General features: G+C 46.2%; 1 protein-coding gene across 1 annotated transcript in view; it reads right to left on the reverse strand.

The window, feature by feature from the left end:
- LOC138455172 (fatty acyl-CoA hydrolase precursor, medium chain-like) overlaps window positions 1–18,944 on the reverse strand; it is a 419,018-nt gene that overhangs the window by 14,068 nt on the left and 386,006 nt on the right. Inside the window, exons 11-12 of the mRNA XM_069607090.1 lie at window positions 5,887–6,036; window positions 5,024–5,096 (exon numbers count right to left, since the gene is read on the reverse strand). Coding sequence (XP_069463191.1) covers window positions 5,024–5,096; window positions 5,887–6,036 — 223 coding nt within the window. The remainder of the gene's footprint in view (window positions 1–5,023; window positions 5,097–5,886; window positions 6,037–18,944) is intronic.

An 18,944-nucleotide genomic window follows, 5' to 3' on the forward strand; every position in this document is an offset into this window, starting at 1 on the left:
GCCAAGAAGTCCCACTTTCAGCTCTTCCTTCTCAAAGGAATTCTCCCTTTTCTCACTTTTCCCCAGAGGCTCAATGTTACCCGAGCAATGGTTCTCACTAGGCTTTGCTATTGCAATAGCCTTCTCCTGAATCTACCTTATTTCACTCTGCGACCCCTCCAGCTAATCCAGAATAGGGCAGTGAGACTTATGCTTGGCCTTAAGCCCAGGGAACACATCTCTCCTGCCCTAAAATGTCTTCATTGGCTCCCGATTGCTGCACAGATTAAATTCAAATCCCTCTTCATCTTCCACAAGGCTGCCTGGTCCAAACGGACCACACTATCTTCAACTCTATATTACTAAATACTCTTGCTGTAGACCACTATGTTCTTCTGTCACCAACTCTTTGTGTGTAAAGCGTTTTGCTAAACAGAGGGTAGGTAGTCGATCGCTTTCCTCAGCTGTCTCCCTCCTATGGACAGCCCCCCCCTGCCTCTGCATCTTGAGCAGGTCTTTCTTAAATTCCAAAAGCTCCTCAAAACTTTCCTCTTTACCTCCACCTTCCCTGTTACGCTCACCTGGTGTCCACAGGGTCACCGAACAAAGCTGGACGGTAACTGTCTCCACCAGCGTCACACGTAGCAGAGTGATGAATGGCTCCACGTGCCTTCTCTGTTTTGCCCTTCCGCCACGAAAGAAGATTTGCCTAAAATGTTGAAATTAGATGTTAACTAGCCGTAAGGAGGAGGACCGACTCCCACCTCCCCTGATCTCCTTATGCACCCCTCTACTATGTCTCACCTTAGTGTTATGAATGGCGGACTCTCCATCCTGCGACTGTATGCAGAGGTGCGTAGCAGTTCAAGGATCTAGTTACTTCACTGATCCTGCAGATTACTGAAGAGTTCCAGACAACTATGACTCAGTGGGTAAGTCTTTATGCCAATACTCCTTGGTATCGATTACTTTAGAGTTCAAGTTGCTAAAAGTTCACCCCTGTGCCTTTTTCTTTGCAGGTTCCCCTTTGGTGCACCTAATGAAGAGTGACTCCTCTCCGAAAATGGTGAGCAGAATTCCAAGGTGAGTTTCCACGCTAACGCGATGCGATAATATCTTAACATACGGTATTGTTCTTCTGAGCAACTAACCTGCTGTTCCTTTTCTATTCTGCAGGTGCGGTGCCTCCGGAGTGGTGATCGTGTGATGGTGTCTCAAGGGACCGCAAGAGAGTGCAGCCTTCAGGCGAGTATTAGTGCTGCGTAAGATTGAAATGTCTTTAATGAGGTCTTTTCCCTTTTGCGCAGCTAACCTGATGCTTTCTTTTCTGTTCGGCAGGTGCAGCAGCTCCGGAGCGGCGATCGCATGATGGTGCTTCGATGGATCGCAAGAGTGAGCAGCCTTCTGGTGAGTATTAGCGGTGCGCAGTGTTGCAATGTCTTTAACGTGGTCCTTTGCTCTGCGCAGCTAACCTGGTGTTTTCCTTTTCTCTTCGGCAGATGCGAAGGCTCCAGTGTGATCGAGATGGAGCGTCAGGTAAGAGCATTGTTCTGTGTTCTCCTCTTTCTTCCTTTCCTTCCTTGCAGGCAGCGGTTCGTGAAGACCTGGACAGGCGTGGCTGAAGACCGGGCTGAAGCTAGCAGACACGGTGAGCGTTACACTGCAGGAGTGCAGATTAACGCTAAGCGTGTTCTGTTATGAGGGTGTGGTTTATATAACCTCAAGGAGTAGTCTCAAGGTGAAGTAGTCCCTCCAACCACACCCTATCAAAGTAGTCCAAGGTAAAGTAGTCCCTCCAGCATGCCTAAGACTGGGCTGCACGTGATTCCTCTACCCCTGCAAACTGCCTTGCTTGAGAGGGCAGTATGAGCCTGGTGCCAACAGCGCCAGGACTGAGTCCAGGAAGCCCTTAGGCAATTCTTTGGGGCCTTAAAGGTCCCCATAGGTGCCAGTACCTGGGGCAGGCTGGTCTGCTCCCGATGTCTGGGGCAAGCACCGTGACAGCACTCCCCCCCAAGGTCCCTCCCAAGATGGTTTGTCTCGCTGGTCCAGGCTTGGTCGGGTGGTTTCGATGGAACTGGTTTACTAGACGTGGCGCATGAACGTAGTCACTTGGCTCCCACGACCTTGCTTGTGGTCCATAGCCTTTCCAGTCAACTATATAGAAAAGTTTTGATTTGACAAACCTTGAGTCCAGAATTTCTTTAACCTCGAATTCTGGTTCACCATCTACCAAGATTGGTTTTGGTGGTTTCGTTATTCGAGTTCCAGGTTGTACTGGTTTCAAAAGAGAAACGTGAAATACGGGGTGGACTTGCATGTTCGGAGGTAACTCCAATTTTACTGCCACTGGATTAATGATGGCTTTAATGGTGTATGGTCCCAAATACCAGGGATTAAATGTGTGGGTTCCTTTAAGTGGTATGTTCCTTGAGGCTAGTCAAACCTCATCTCCAATCTGGTATTTTGGAGCTTCACTCCTATGTTGATATGCAGATTTTTTGTATCTTTCCTTAGCTTGCTTTAAATGTTCGGTCGCCTTCTTGAAGGCTTGTTTAATGGTAGTGTGCAGACTGCTTAAGGCTGGCATTTCAGTTAAATCGAATCACCTGTTTTCCTTTTGTATTCAGTAAAGAGAATGCAACATTATATTTTTGCTTTGAGCAGTCTTTTAATCACTGACCATGACAATAAATATACCTCAAGTGTTCGTGCCACAAATCACGTAGACACATACCCGCACGCAGAGCACATATGATTCTAATTTGCATGCATCAACACAAAAGAACAGAAATTCTGCATTTCTAAACTTTCTTTACAAACCAAATCCAGCCCCCTAATTTTGCAGATTCCATAGTGCCAAAAGATCCTCTAAACAGCAACAGTCAGCAGCATAAAACCCTATAGCATAACATAACATTGTGAGGAATTACCATCTGGTAAGGGTAACAATAATAAAATGATGGTAATTCCATCTGCTAATCAGACCCCCTTTCAGAAAGCTCCATGCCACAAAGCATAGTACACCAGTATCCTGATGTGCAGCTCCGGCTCTCCAATGGCACAGATCAGGTTCAGAGGTTACAGGACATTGTTTGACAGTCGCTGTGACAGTAAAGTCACTGCAGTGCAGAGGTTACTTTTAAAGTCTGCACCTCTGTTCCAAAACCTTAATAATTATGATAAACAATCACCTAGTGGCAGCATAATCTGGAAATATAAGCCCTGCTTCGGTTTTGGAACAGTGGTTGATAGTTCACATAATTAATACCACATCTGATTTGTTGCCTACCAGTGTCAACCCTCCGAGTTCCGACCAGCTATGATAGGCAAAGTGGATTCTAGACAAGTGACTGACTGCATTGCAGTGAATGGGACGCAAGGCAGGATGTCTGCCTCTGTTGAAACTCAGGGAGGATAGGTAAGTCCTCCCTGGAAGCTCACAGCAGGAGATCTCCTTGGATCCTAGCATCAAAGAGGCTATTCCATATCAAAGGCCTGCCTCACACTAAGCAATCGTACACCAGAGAGCCTTTGAAGCTGCAGAGTTTGCACACTCAGAGAGTGCTAGTGAGCTTGAACAAGGGTTCCTCCATCTTTATTTTCTATGGGTTTTTCTCTTTTTCCTTTCCCCTCCAACTCCTGTAATACAAGGCACTCTGGGTATGACATCAGGCGGCCAGGGTCACTTGTTTCAAGGATAGGGATTGAACCCCTTAAAGCAGACTTGCTTTCATCCATTCCCCTGTGTACTTTTGCCTATAAAAGAGGGTGTCTCTCACTCCTTAATGGATTAACTCTTGGACCGTCAATGACATCGGAAAGAAGGGACCCAGTTGGGAGAACAGTCATTTCCAAAGCCCTCTGGCCAGACGTGAAGACAGGTATCCCAAAGCAGAGGAAAGTTCTGCTCCTTACCCATCCCCAGTGCACATTAGAGTGACTCTGCTGTGGACCAAGGCCTACCACCCTGCTAGCAAACCTCTAGGCTGGCAGAGCAGAGACCGGCAAGGACTCACTTTTCCCTAGAGACCCCTGAAGTGCAACTCACAGCATCCTGAGAGTCAATGCAGCTAGCTCTCATGTTTTTGATTGTTTGAAACACATTTGAACAGGGTTTTGCTGCTTTCAAACCACTAGGACCAGCTTTGCTGCCTTTGGCACTCAGCTTCTAACCGCTGTTGCTGCATCTCCGAGTGGGCTTGATGCTGCATTCCTCCAGCAAAGCCTTGTCACCTGTCCAGCTGGAGCACCAGTGCACCGTGCATACAACTTCAAACAGCTGCATTGAAACAAGAATCAAACCGGCAGGACTTTGTATTGCATCTTGACTCAAACCGATGGATCATTGCATCTCTCATTGGCCCAAACCAGCAATAGTCAACATTTCAAACCATGTTCAATTGTCAAAACACTCCTGGTGATCCATAAACCTGCATTCAAACCACACGGAGTACTGCTCAAACCTACTCGATGCCAACTATCCACCTGAAATCAACATGACTTGCTACTCTTGAACCCGGGTTGACTCGCAAGTATCACATCTCGAAGCCCAGTTCCACCCTGTCGAACTGCCTAAGGTCTGGAATCAGGTAGTATTTTGAGAGGCAGTCCCCTCGGTCCATTGTTGGGGCGATAATGACTGGTTAAGCTGGGGGTCTCAAAAGGTAAGATACTGTAGCACATGTTGAGAATTCTCCCTAACAGTCAGTCAGCCTACACAGATTCAATGCAGTAAACACAGGTCTACTCATGGTTTGGATCTTCATTTCTGACCTAACAGAGTCATGCTGGAACGTGTTTCTGTGCAGAAAGCCCATGCATACTGCACATACCTAACATATGAGTTAAGCCTCACAGAGCAAAGAGTGAACACATTTCTATGGTACATCTTCTAAACTGGCAACACATGTTAAGGAATTTGAAGTTGAGATTCTATCGTTGTACGAGCATCATGGTGGATTCATTCGGCCACTGTATGATCATATGAAACATCACAAATACATTCTAGTTATTCTGTTACGTGGTAGCAAGATCCACTTACCCATTTCTTGCAAAGTTGGTCCAATATGTCATCATGGTTCTGCTCAGCTTCTTCTCCTCCTCTGTGACATTACCTGGAAGCGGGAAAAGCATCATATTTAATTACTGCTCAATACAATCGGATTCTGTAGGATTTCTATATGCATGCCTTGCGACCCATCCAAAATCAATAAAAGGGTCTAAGTGATACCTGAATACAAGGAATACATGAGCTGTATCAATGCCCCTCCCCAGACAAAGGCTAGCTCCAAACTCACTGAGCAATAAGGAGGTGCCCCATATCACAGCAGGTGGGGAAGTTCTGCTGATAAGACACCTTTTTTAGGCTTTGTGGTCCTGTTCACTCACAGACTGGTGTAACTAATGCACAAAAGAGTATGGGGCTTAGAGCTCGCTTAGAGTTTACGCTTCCAGGGTTCTTGTTGGCTGTAATTCCGCACTCACAACTGCAAGCCTCCCAGGATGGGATGTTGCCCTCACCTCAGAGTTGTAGATTGTCTCTTTGACAACAGTTTCTAGATTTATCAAGCTTGGGCAACTTTTAAAGAAATGAAACTTGTTGGCCCACACACAGTTTAGGTGCTTCAAAAAGCTAGCAGGAAGTTTCATTAAATGTTTAAACTGTTTCTATATCCTTTATGTCTCATGGGGCACATATTAATGACTAATAAGAACTGTCTCCTTTCATACTTACAAATGTTATAATCAAGTATTTCAGGTATTGTAGTAGTTCATGCTATTTTTAAAAGAAAATGATCCTGATTTTTAAAAGCCTGTTAAGCAACCCATGAATAATTAAATTGTTCCTGACAGCTGGGCTTTATACTGTATGTCCGCAAGATCTATATTAAATATAAAACTCACGCATAAAGCGTATGTCGCCATCCAGGAATGAAACACCAAATACATAACCAAGTTCATCCGCATGATCAGCTTTTACATAATCTGGTCTCAGGTCGCTATATTGGCTGGACCGGTGTTGGAATTCGTAAAAGTAGACTGGAAGGCCAGCATCTATAAGAAACAAAACCACATTTACGTTGAAAGCAAGCCTTCATTTTGTACAAACACTGCATTCTGCATTCTCAGGGCACCTTTATTATACATTGCGTTTTCATGTCATATGGGTATTGTGATTTCAAGCAAGCCAATTGCTCTGAAAGTTCATTAACATTGCAATGTCTGTCACAGGTCAGGCCCCGATGCTATAACTCGGTCCCTCTGAAGGCCCAGAGGAACTAAAGCTATGTGTAGTGTGGCGTTATTCCCCACACTGGTGGCCGGGCTTGGCCCTTACTACCGGCCTTCTAACCTGAGCCTACGGACCTATGTCTCATTCGTAGCCGGGCAAAGGGTACCCAATTAGGGGGCTGGAGGAGCAGGTGAGAATACACTGTATACTGCCCGCTCTTTCCAGTCACCGCAGGCTCGTCCCCGGGTGGTGCCATCTTGATTGTGGAGAGGCAATGCAGAGCCTCTCCCTGTAGTCTCCCCTCGGCCCCCAGAACAAATGATACAATTTCCCCACTCCCTCCTTCCCTCCACACTTACCTGCTGGACTGGAAATGTGTGCTCCGGTACCAGTGCTCCTTCCGCCCGTGACCACCACAGAAATGGAAAAGGGACTAATTTCCTATGGCTGCAGCCTATTTCCCGAAGAAAGAAAAATTAACCACTCACACCCTGGATGACTCCTGTGGTGAGAATGGCTATCACCCGCTTGACAGGGGGCGGACATGGCCTAGGCTCAGGCTGGTGGGCAGTAACCAGCCATGTCCACCCCCTGACACTGGAGTCTTTGCCATAATCATGCGGACATAAGAGCGGCACTGTGAAAGATTGATATCAGAAGTCCCGTCCACCAACAGGGTCGCTCTCTGCCAGCACATGATTTTCAGGACTTCCCACCTGCACCCTCTGTCCCTGCTGCGCAGCACTCCCATACAGCCTCCCACCCACCACATCCTCTCTGCAGCTCCACTGACGCGCTCCTCCTTTTGCCCTCCAGCGGCAGCCAGGGTGAATCGTGGTGTGCTTTTGCACGTCGGCCCCCACCCTATGCTATTTTGCCTGTTGGGCTTCACCCTTATGGCAACTGAACTGCAAACTGAGCCTACATAGGCCCGAATGAAGCGTGTGCCTCAATGAGGTCTGTGGCTCACTCTAGGGGGTTAGGTAAGTTGCCTCATGCATTTCAATACCATGCCTTGTTCTCTGGCATTGCCTCATCCTTGCAGGCATATCTTAGGCGGAGAGTGACCGAACACCGGGCCTGTTGCTGAAGAGCATAATGAACATATTTGCAAGTCTTGGTTAATGAGACAAGCAGCCGCCATTTGTTTTTCTTATTTTATGCAAGATACATTTGCGAAGAAAGTGTTCATATGATAGTGCCTCACAACTAGAAATGTCCATGATTTCCACAGACGGGTGCATACCTCTTAAGTGCATCTCAATAGCCGCTGTGCAAGTAGAACACAGTTTGCTGAAACACACTGGAGGAAAGGTCTTAATGCAAGTATTTGTATTTATTCACAGCCCTTGCATTAAAGCCTTTCCTCATTGCAGCTCTAAGAAGTCCAGAAAACGAGTACCTTTGAAATATTAACCAGAACATGGAATGGCTCTGGCATGTCTCAGGGTTAAATCATACTTTTTACCAACCTACTCTCTCAAAGAGGTTGTATGTATGATTGCTATATAAGTGCAGGTGTCACTATTTGAGGATAGAAATTTCGAGAGACCCGGAGATACTCTCTAGGGAGAATTATGAAAGGGCGGTAGATAAACTCATGGAACTATGAGAGATCTTCCTCGCTTTTGTTGCTGGGGCGGATTTCAATATTCAAAATGGTGATTTTCCCGAGATTTTGTACCTTTTTTTTAATATCGCTCTATGCCTCCTGATGCTATTTTTCACCCATTTTAGGGAGACTGTTTTGGGAATGTTTATGGGTGTGTAAACAACCAAGAATTAAATGGGAAAATGATCACAACATCTTGCAAATCGTGGCCTAGCACTCCTGGATTTTGAGAGATACTAACTTGCTGCACAAGCTAATTTTTGATCATTCTGGTACCCTACAAGATGATCTACATCTCATGTACACATTGAAAGGGCTATGGCGGCACCGGCTCTTCTCCGGACGGTGATAATGAACAAAGCTAAACACAGGGCCAAGACAAGGAGTACAGTCTCATGTACATGCGATTCCTGATAAAGGATAGCAGTTAAATTAGGAGTGGATGTTTTGAAGTCCCCCCACCCCACGATCTGGCCAGATATGTGTCTGGGATAGGAATAACGTTTGGGGACTTCTTTTTGGAGGGCTCCTTTCCGACCATAGAGGTCTTTAAATGGAAGGCAGGCAATACTAAGTTGGATATATTTATGTACTTCCGGATCAGGAATGTATTTATGGCACACTTTTCCTCCTTCCCTACACAACCGCCTACATTCTCACTATTACATGACGTCATCATGGCCCAAGGAGAGGGGAGATTGGCTTCGGGGATATACGAACTGCTCATGTTCGAGATTCCACATAAGAATGCATCCTTCAGAAAGAGGTGGGAAGACTTTTTAGATATGGATATTCCTGATGAAGATTCAGCAACATGTCACTGAATGCCTGATACAAACTGATCCATTTCAATTTTATACACCAACTGTACTACACCCTAGTCAAGTTGTATAAATACTATCTAGAGACATCATCGGAATGTACGCGTTGCAATGGGTCTCTTGCAAACTTTGTTCAATTGGCATGGTCCTGTCCCCAGATATCTGATTTCTGGAAGGAAGTGTTTAAGACTATATCCCTAGTGGTGAAAGAACAGGCGGGGATGGACCCGGTACTGACGTTGATGGAACTTACCCAGTGCATCCCGAAACAAGTGCATTGGTTAGCAGGGCTCCTTCTGGTCTTAGCTTGCAGAAGGGTTACAACAGCATGGAGGAGGGGACCGAGGCAGACGGTGACAACCTGGCTGGAAGACGTTGTGTACTGCTATGACATGGATATCGCGTACATACACACCACGCCGCAACAGGTCAGACCCCTCGATCTATGGGGACTGTACTTGCAATACCTGTTTTTGATGCTCCCCAACTGCACAGCCGCTCATGGGCCACTCAAGTGTTTTTGTTGTATGTTTTTTGTTAAACAAATACAATTAAAATATATAATAATAAGTGCAGGTGCTGAAGTAAATGTTGCCTTACTTTTCAGGGAACCCTGCAATTGTTCCCTTAGTGTTAGACACCAGGACTGCAAGGAAGGGCACCTTCTTTTTTTGTAACTTCTTCTCTACTGGGGATTTGAACCAGGGCACTGCCGGTAACATTTCATTGTGACATCCACAACGCAGTCGCTGGGTTGAGATTGTTTATGTCAGTGGTAAACAAAATACTTTTTCATACTAAGGGCCCTTCCCCTCTCCCTGCCTTGAGTAAAAATAATATTTGTTCTGCCCCCCCACCTAGGGGTTGGCTCCCTAAGGAGCTCAAAGGATGTGAAAAGACTGCTTGTGACCTTAAGACCATGGCCAGCCAAATAGCTCTGTTCCAGCCAAAAAGCCCCGCTCAGCAGTGCTCTTCCTTAGTCTCCTGTCATGAGGCATGAATTGCTGAAGGCACATCGGTCTAAGCCGTTAATGGGAGGGTGTGTGTGACTATAGTCCTGGACAGGTCCCTTAAGAAGAGGTGTGAATGGTGGGTGATTGGAAAGGGGAGGGTGCATGAAGCTGCATGCCGGGGGAGGCGGGAGCACAGTGACTGACACTAATGCTGGTAATTTCAATGTAGTATTTTATTTCACTGTGCTTTCTTTAGTCTTGATAGCAGTGCTGTAAAACAGTGTTGTGAGGTAGAGAGAAGGAAAGACAGGTATGGTGTTTGAATGGGGATGAGAGTGAGTATGGGGTCTGCGGGGAATAGGGCGGGTGGGTTTTTTCCCACTCCGACCCATGTATAAGTTTGATTGATTACCTGACAATTGGAGATTTCCTGTGCTAGCAGCATGTTTCGAACTGAAGTGTCAGGAATACTTTCCCCTTGCTTTTTTACCTGTAATATAATGTGTTTAGATTTTGAACTATAAATGCATGTACTTATTTATTAGCAATAACGTATGTGTTCATTCTTTACTTTGTGATGGTCGCCTCAAATGGAGCAAATCATTCCATGCACCAACATCTTGGGGGCATAAGAAGATTTTTGCAAAACACATAGTGGCCATTCCCTCCACTCTTTGGTCACCATATACAACACTAAGATAATTCCTCTTCAGTTATATGGTGTAGACGTTTTGGGGAACAGATTTATGAAAGAATTATATGAATTACAAAATGACTGTTTGCGCTGTATGAGTAGCAGGCCAACCAGTTTACCTGCAGATTGTCTATGGATAGACCTGGGTGTACAGACCATCCAATCTTTAGTCTTAAAAAGGCGTTTAAATCTATACTGGGAAATGGTAAAATCAGAGCCAAAAACTGGAATGAAGCCAGTGTTTCACGATCAAGAGGCCTTCGGATGCAATGAGGGTGTGAGTCTAGAAATTACCCTCCCATAGCATAGGCAATGTATTTTTTTGGCCCCAGACCAACCGCCTCATATATTCGGTATTAGTAATACATATTCATAAGCATGACCAGAGTACGTCCATTTTGATGGAATACAATTCACCATTTTGTCTAATTTTCGCTTCTTGCTTTCTGTTCAAACTGCTTTGCTGTAAGCTTATTCTATTCCATTATTTCATTGTTGCTCATGCATAGAGCAAGGCCACAAGATACATGTTGAAACACAACGCAGGCAATTCCGACAGCAATGCCCGGTCTCCTCCCTCACAAGTCCTTGGAAGTAAGCAACAAGGCATTTAATCACTATGCAGGTGCCAGCTAGTCTCGCTGATATGGTAGAAATGGTAGGAACGAACAATTAATGGCTTGAATTATGCTCTCTTTTACGGCCCCCCTTCACTGAGCCCTGTAGAGCAAGTTGACCCTTAGCACACAAATAGAAACTAGAAGATGGCAAGGCCTGGAATGTGTCTCTCCCCTGCACGTAGCTTGCTTGAAAGAACAGGAGCAGTGAGTTCCCTAAAACAAAGAATCACGTCTGCAAGTCTGCAGATTGCAAATTGTTGCTAAATGGATGTCTGAAGGTGTCATATTTGTCAAAATTGTCAATCATCAAATCCATTTCAAAGGAAATACATTATGGGCGGTATTGAACATGTCATTACTGATAGTCAGATGTTCTTTCTGTATATATGTAACTGTTGTAAAATGTTCTCGCTCTTGCGTCTTTCTGGGTCTGGAGACACACGTTGCGGGACGTGAGACCCAGTTGGCCAACTGAGACTATTTGCTTTGCAATGAACCCTAGCTTTTGGGAATTGAACCTCGTGTCTGGCATATCAGTTAGTGTGTGGTGATTGTGCCTTGTTTCCATACGCAAGGGTCCCCTAGGGGCCCCATCAAGGGTACTTATACTAGCGACAGCATTATAACAGAGGGGAGGATGTGGTGCCACGTCCTAAATATTGCTTCTACACAGATTTCAGTATTTAAATAAGAAGCAATGATCAAACGATATGTGGAGAAAAACAAAATTGTGTTAATCTTGCCACTATCTCACAAAGTAGGGGCTATATATATAACATATATTCCAACATATTACAACACCCTGGAATGTCTCAGAGCCTTCCCCAGCCATGCAGTTAGAAGAGAATATATGAGAATTATATTTAGTATTGCAGAGACTATGGAGATTGGGGGAGCAAAAGCCAGATTAAATACGGATCTGAGATGCTGTAGATTATGTGGCAGACATCAGAATGAAGCATGTAAACACTTAATTACAGCTTGTGAAGCTCTGATAGAATTACGGAGAGCACATCTGATGGACAATGGGCAGCAATACATTCCTCTGCCCAATACTTTATAACTTTGGGAGAGATTAATGCAGGGAAATGACTGCTTGTGGCAAGGATTTAGGATAGGGCTAGGTGAACACTAACGTTGGTACTTAGTGGGCTTAGTGAAGGTACAGGGACTGTGCAGAGGGTGTCCCGACTGGGATTGTTTTAAAGATAACTTAAGAAATGCAATGAATATTTTAATGAATTTAGAAATGAATACATTTGTATGTATCCAAGCCATGTGAGTGCTAGCCATTTATTTATTTGTATTTTTATTTATTGTATTTGTCTAACAGCGCAGAAATACAGTTGGTACAGTAAGTAAAAGGAGAAGGAGACACGAGTTTCTAGTCATATCTGTTAAAATGCCAGGTTTTTACCAGTTTTGTAAGGCTGTGTAAGATTGTTCAATTCTGATATGTGGTGACAGAGAGTTCCAAAGGGTGGGCCCTGTGACACAGAAGCTGAGCTCACCTGCTCTCTTCTTTCTGTCGCAGAAACAAATAGCGCTGTGCTGGATGTTGATCTTAATGAGCACAAATGCTGTTTCATGCTAATGGTCCTGTTCAGATATTCGGGGGCTTCTTTGTGTATGCAGCGATGTGCAATCGTCAGTGTTTTGTAGTCGGTACAGGCTTTAATGAGTAGCCAGTGTACTTCTCGTCTGGTCATGGAGTTGTGATCTGATCTGCGTAAGCCAAGTGGAGTGCGTAGAGCTTTGGTATGCGCCCATAAAGAGTACATTGCAATAGTCCAATTTGCTGATGATGAAAGCTCTAGCAAGTGTAAGGCAATTGTTAGGCGAGAGAAATTGCCTGCTAAGGGAGATGAGTTTGGAAGAGTGGTCCGTGGCTGATGCTAGTGCACTGATATATTTAGTCATGGACTGCTCAGCATCAAGGTGTGTACGCCTAATATTTTGACATGCTGAAGGACCGTTATGTCAGAGCCATCAATGCAGAAAGTAGAAAAGCTGTATTGAGGTTTCTTAGTTGGTGGGGAGAAGGTTGTGGATGGCCATCCAGTTTTGTATGATACTGTATGTACTGTTTATGGTCAAAGGGTCACATGAGTGATTGCCTGAGATGGAAATGAGGAGTTCTATGAGGCGTATCATCTGCAAAGTTTGTGTAGATGATACAAAGGCAGTCCAACAGATCGAAGAGTGGCTAAGTGCAGGTGTTGTTGATGGTGGGTGAGAGACAGGATCCTTGGGGAACACCGATGAGAACCAGGATGGGATCAGTGGCTGCCTATCCAATGAATACCCTTGATGTGCGTCACTGAGGAAGGATTTTATCCAAGATCTGGCCTGGAACGAGAAGTGAAAGTGGGAGCTGAGGTGCTGACAGAGTGTGTCATGATCTACGAGTTGAAACGCGGCAGAGAGATTCAGAAGGAGAAGTATTGCTAGACTGCCTGAGTCTCAGATGTTTTCCATTTGTATTTTTAAATCAAGCAGAGCTGTTTCAGTGCTATGTTTTGGCCGGAAGCCAAAAGTAATTGGTACTGTTTGAGGTGCAATTGTACTTGGGAATGGGCTGGCCTGTTTAGTATTTTGAGTAGGAAGGGGACTGTGGTGATGAGGCAATAGTTGGTGGGCATAGTCGGATTGAGTGAGGATTTTGTATGGAGTGGGGTGATCCAAGCTGAATTTATGCTGGCGGGGACCTCAATGGTAGTGAACAACATGTTCACAAATCGGTAATGATGGGGGTCAGAGAGGGTACACAAAGTTTGACTAAGTGTTCCGGGCAGGTGTAGCCATTACAGTTGGAGAGTTTGAAGGCTAGTAGGGTTTCTAGGACCTTCTCTTGGGTGACTTTGTCAAAGGTGAAGGGGGGGCACGGGGGCGGTGTGTTCATAAGTGGACACTCCTGTTTTGTGAAGCTGAAGTATTTAGTTGCAGGTAGTGCTTTTTTTGTAAAGATTTTCAAATGGAGTTGGTCATTATTTTTGGTAAGAGCGGATTGGACGGTGTAGTACTATGCCTTGTCGGTGTGGGTCAGGGTTGTCATGGGGCTGGGGTTTTCTAGCTCTCTCAGAATAGCAAAGAGCTCGTAGGAGTTGGTATGATATTAATTGGCTTTGTGTCGCACATCCGCTTTGTTATAAAACTTTGCTGCTTTGGAGAGTGCTTCCTGGTTATGTGGGGTGGGGTGTCTTCTGCAGAGATGCTTAAGAGCTCTTTTGTTCCTGCTAGGGTGATCAGTTCTTCCAAGAAACCAGATGTTGTGGGGTTTATGTACTTTAGGTACCTCAGATTTAGTTGGGGCATGCTAGTCCATAGTAAGGAGGAGGCACTGATGGTGGTGGTTTGCTAGTTATTGGGGGCTCATGGTGCAGGGAGTGGGAAGTGTAGTGAGCATGGTAGTGAGGGTAGTCTTAAGAGTTTCATGCGTCAGTTTGAGGGTTTTCCAGACTAGAACAGGCTGTAAGGGAGGGGAGGCTGTGGTGGCAGGTTTAGCGAGAGAGCAGTGAGGAAAGATATCTCAAAGGCAACGCATTTGTCTTGAAAGCAAGACAACGCAGCACAACACAGGTTTGAATCCCAATCCCACTATTAGAAACCACTCTCTGGTATTAAGTGCGTTAATAAAGAACAATTAATTATAATTACAACTCAATGAGGGAATGATCAGACCATGGAATCCTGATTACAGAACAGATGTTAATGATAGCATTGGCCGTTAGGATCCAATCCAAGGACCACCATTTCGCGCGAGAGTGTAGGGGATCAGTTGGGAGAAGTTCATGTCTTCAAGTGATTGCATGAGAGCATCAGCTTTAGGGTCTGGCAGGCCATTGTATCCATGATTTGAAATCACCAAAAACAATGAATTTGTTCAAGGGTTTCATCAGTAGGGTGATCAGGAAAGGAATATCTAAGTATGGTTGGCTAATGAAGTTAGGCTGGCAGTACAGGAGTAGAAAGTTGAAGGTGGACTGGGGATTGGAGGAGAGTACAAGTAGCAATATTTCATGGCCCAGCATGGGGGTGATGGAGATGGGTCTGATTTGAAGGGAGGATTTTGCAATGAAAGCAACACCACCCCCTGGGGTGTTAATGCTATCCTCTCTGTATATGGTGTGGTCAGGGGGATGGTTTGGGATAGCATAGGGCCTGAGGAGCTGTCTAGCCAAGATGTCAAGGTGGTGGTCGAGTAAGGTATCATGGATCTCAATTGAGTGGGCTTCCAATGAGCGCGCATTTATTAGGGCGCAGTTAAGTGCTGACGCCTGGATAGCTGGAGGTTAATGGACAGTGAGAACAGGAATGAAGGGGGCCTCACTAGAGGGGCATAATGGTGTGAGTAGTATGGGATGGAGGGCAGTGCGGGAGCTAGGTCTGGTAAGTCTGGGTTTGCCTAATATGGGAACAGAGGGGTTGACTAGCAGAGTTAGCAGGTGAGCCATTCTAGCATAGAGTTTGTGAAGTCTAGAAGTACCATTGCACGGGTAAGATAGGCCAGACTTTTTTCCTGTCAGTCTTTTTGGAACAGTATGCTTCCTGGTGAATTTGTCTGTGGATTGGCAACCTGTAAAGTAGTCAGGCAGGGTGTGCGATACAATGAGGGCTGGGATGGTCTGGAGGTATATGGTGGTGCTTCTGGTAAATAGGCTCAGGATGAAGGAAAATCCTACTTAGTCGAGTGCAGTATGGCTCGGAGGCTGATGGCTAGAGTAACAGCTAGGTTGTATAGGGCAGTGGGTGGTGGATCCAGTACTGCTGGTGGTAAAGACATTGGCCTATTTGGGTCATATTAGACTGCTTCTCAGTGTTGCATAGGTGCACAGACATGACTCTTGTAGAGAGAGCGGACATGCCTATGGGCTGCTCTTCGGCAGACATCTGGAGTAAATGATCTGGGTTCCTTTCCATTCATGTGTTCAAAGCATAGTCAGATTTGTAGCAGTATACAGTAAGCGGGCATAGATACTGATGCATTTGGTGCATATGCTGGAAACTGCATTGAGAGCAGTTACTTCAGATCTACATGATGTAGTGGTACAGCAGAGCTTTGGGAGGAAAGGAGTAGGGTTGGATAGGGCATGGCTGTGAGTAGGGCATCCAGTTGGGTGTTGGGGGGTTATGCAGTAAGCCAATATGTGGGTTGGCTGCGTCCGTCTCCTGGCGCTGTCTGATGGTTGGTGGGGATGCGCTTCTGGCAGGAATGGGTTAGGGGTGATGAGACAGTGAGGAAGGAGTAGACCGCTGGCAGAGAATAGGTGCTTGAGAGGCTTGAGAGCACTGGAACTAAGTGAGTCAGCACTGTGCTTGAAAAGAGGGTGATCATGGAAGCCTGGTAGGTTGAGGCAGGGGACTGATTTCATCGTCTTGGACCTGCGCATAGGAGTCCATATAAATTCCTGTTCGTGTTTCAGGCCTTTGTATTAGAGCTTTGTATGGGGTGGGCTTTGACTGCTGGCTCTGGGGATGTGAGGAAACATGAAGAGGTAATGGCCAATCCGCAGAGAGCGGAGGTGGGGCAGTTAGTTTGGTGCTGGTGTCTGCCTGATGGCATCCATATTAGAATGTAGAAGTCACTCTGAATTTGCAATTTAAAGCCCAACAAGGCTTACCTGTAATGTGGCATCGGGCAGAGACCTGCAGGGTGCAAGTGGGCGCTGTTGATCTTTTTTGGTGCAGGGATCCCAGACAGATAGGGGTTGCAGGCCTTTGTGTTAGGCCTTCCTGTGGGTCTGGCTTCGCCTGCTGACTCCGTGGATCTGGCCATACATCGTGAGGTAATGGCCAAACCGAAGCAAGCAGAGGCGGGCCAGCAGAGAGGCATCCAGTTGTGCTGCTGGACTCTGCATGATGGCATTCATATTAGAATGTAGAAGTCACTCTGAATTAGCAATGTAAAGCCCAACAGGGCTTACCTGTGGTGCAGCATCGGCCAGAGCCCTGCAGGGTGTAAGTGGGTGCTGGTGATGATCTTTGTGCGGAGATGTACACTGCAGCTCTGGGGTCCCAGCCAGACAGGGGTTGCAGGCCTTTGTGTTAGGCCTTCGTGAGTGGCTGGCTCTGGGACCTGGGGATACATGGTGATGTAATGGCCAATCCACAGCAAGTGGATGCAGGCCAGCAGAGAGGCATCCGAAGTGTGGTGCTGGCCTCTGGATGGTGGTGGCCATATTGCAATGTAGAAGTCACTCTGAACAAGCAATGTGAAGCCCAACAGGGCTTACCTGTAACACAGCATCATCCAGAGCCCCACAGGGTGCAAGTGGGTGCCAGTCATCTTCTTTTGTGCAGAGATGTGCACTGCAGCTCTGGGCTCCCAGCCAGATAGCTGTCATGAACCGTCACCTACGTCCTTTCTGGACTTCGTGGTGCCTGACCCATAGGGGATTGAATGCAGTAATCCTTCCAACATGGCCGCCTGATACGGAACGCTGCTTGCCAGTCCTTGCGCTCCACGCTCTGCGTTCTACTAAACAGACATGCCCCCGTGGCTCTGCGCGTCTCAATGCTACTGCTTGCTGTAGTTGGACGTGTGTTGCCGGAGTTCGCTCGGGGCTTTCTTCTGAATCCTGTTTCCCGGTTCCTTGAATCCCCCTTCCTTCCTTCCTTTCCTCAAAACTTACCTTTGAACTTCCTGGATTTTCGCCCGCGCTCGGGTCACCGCATTCCATGTCTCCGAGCTCAGACATTGTTCCTTCCTGGTCCCCGTCCTGGACATCTGAACGTATCATGGAGTAGGATTGTCATCCTCACACTGGAATCCGAAGACCAGCACACAGGTTTATACAAATCCCAGACCGTGCGAAAGAAGTCACCAAAGAAGGTCTCAAGCTAACAACAAAAACAGGTGAGAAGGGGAGAGACTTGTGACAACAGCGGTTGTAGGGCTTTGTGCTAGGCCTTAGTGAGTGGCTGGCTCTGGGATCTGGGGATACATGATGATGTAATGGCCAATCCACAGCAAGTGGATGCGGGCCAGCAGAGAGGCATCCGAAGTGTGGTGCTGGCCTCTGGATGGTGGTGGCCATATTGGAATGTAGAAGTCGCTCTGAACAAGCAATGTGAAGCCCAACAGGGCTTACCTGTAACACAGCATCATCCAGAGCCCCACAGGGTGCAAGTGGGTGCCAGCCATCTTCTTTTGTGCAGAGATGTGCACTGCAGCTCTGGGCTCCCAGCCAGACAGCGGTTGTAGGGCTTTTTTTGCAGGCCTTTTGCAATGACTGTACACTGGAGCAGAGCTAGAAGGGCAACATCAAGAAGTTTTTAAAGTTTTTGTAGATGTGTTGCATGATTCTGGAGGAACCATTATGCACACTTACAAGAGCGAAAAGTAACCTGAAGAAGAAAGCATTTATTTTAACAAGGGCTAATGTGATGGGCGCATCTTGATTATGGTAACAGAACTCTTCATTAGAGCCCAAGGCCCGAGCTGTACACAGGGAAATTATTTTCCAATGGGAAGGCAATTCAGGTGAACAAAATACAAACCTTCCGAGTTCAGAAAGAGTTTTTTTCCCATGTTAAAGCAAAACTGCTTCTTTCATTTAAGATTCATTTGTCGCATCATGCTATACCAGATGCACCATGATAGAAACCTGGCAGTCGTCGCCCTGATACTCTCAAGAATTGGGTCCACCTTTACCTAGGCCAACCAGACTGCCTGCTGCATTGTCTACAAAGAGTACAAAACTTAGCAGCAATTCCCCTCCTAAGATCCTGGCATTGTGGATCCCTCATTGTCTCTTCTTGAAATGTAGCAATCAGTTCAAAACTGTGTGTATTGCCCAATGTGCCTTGAAATGCACCAAGAAATGCACTCAATATGCGCCTGCCATAAAGAGCTATGATCCAGCTGACAGACTCTTTGGATTGTCCCACGCTTCTACAGGAAAGGCAGAGGAAGGTCCTACTTCTGCCAACTAACTTATGGAACTCCAAACACTAGTAACTCTGTACCTTGTGTTGTGTGTGGCCAGAATGCTCCTCTGGTCCCTGGGAGCCCCCGCAGCCAAAGAGCA

Source organism: Ambystoma mexicanum, chromosome 1p (assembly GCF_040938575.1).
Source record: "Ambystoma mexicanum isolate Mex_15411 chromosome 1p, UKY_AmexF1_1, whole genome shotgun sequence".
Classification (NCBI taxonomy): domain Eukaryota; kingdom Metazoa; phylum Chordata; class Amphibia; order Caudata; family Ambystomatidae; genus Ambystoma; species Ambystoma mexicanum.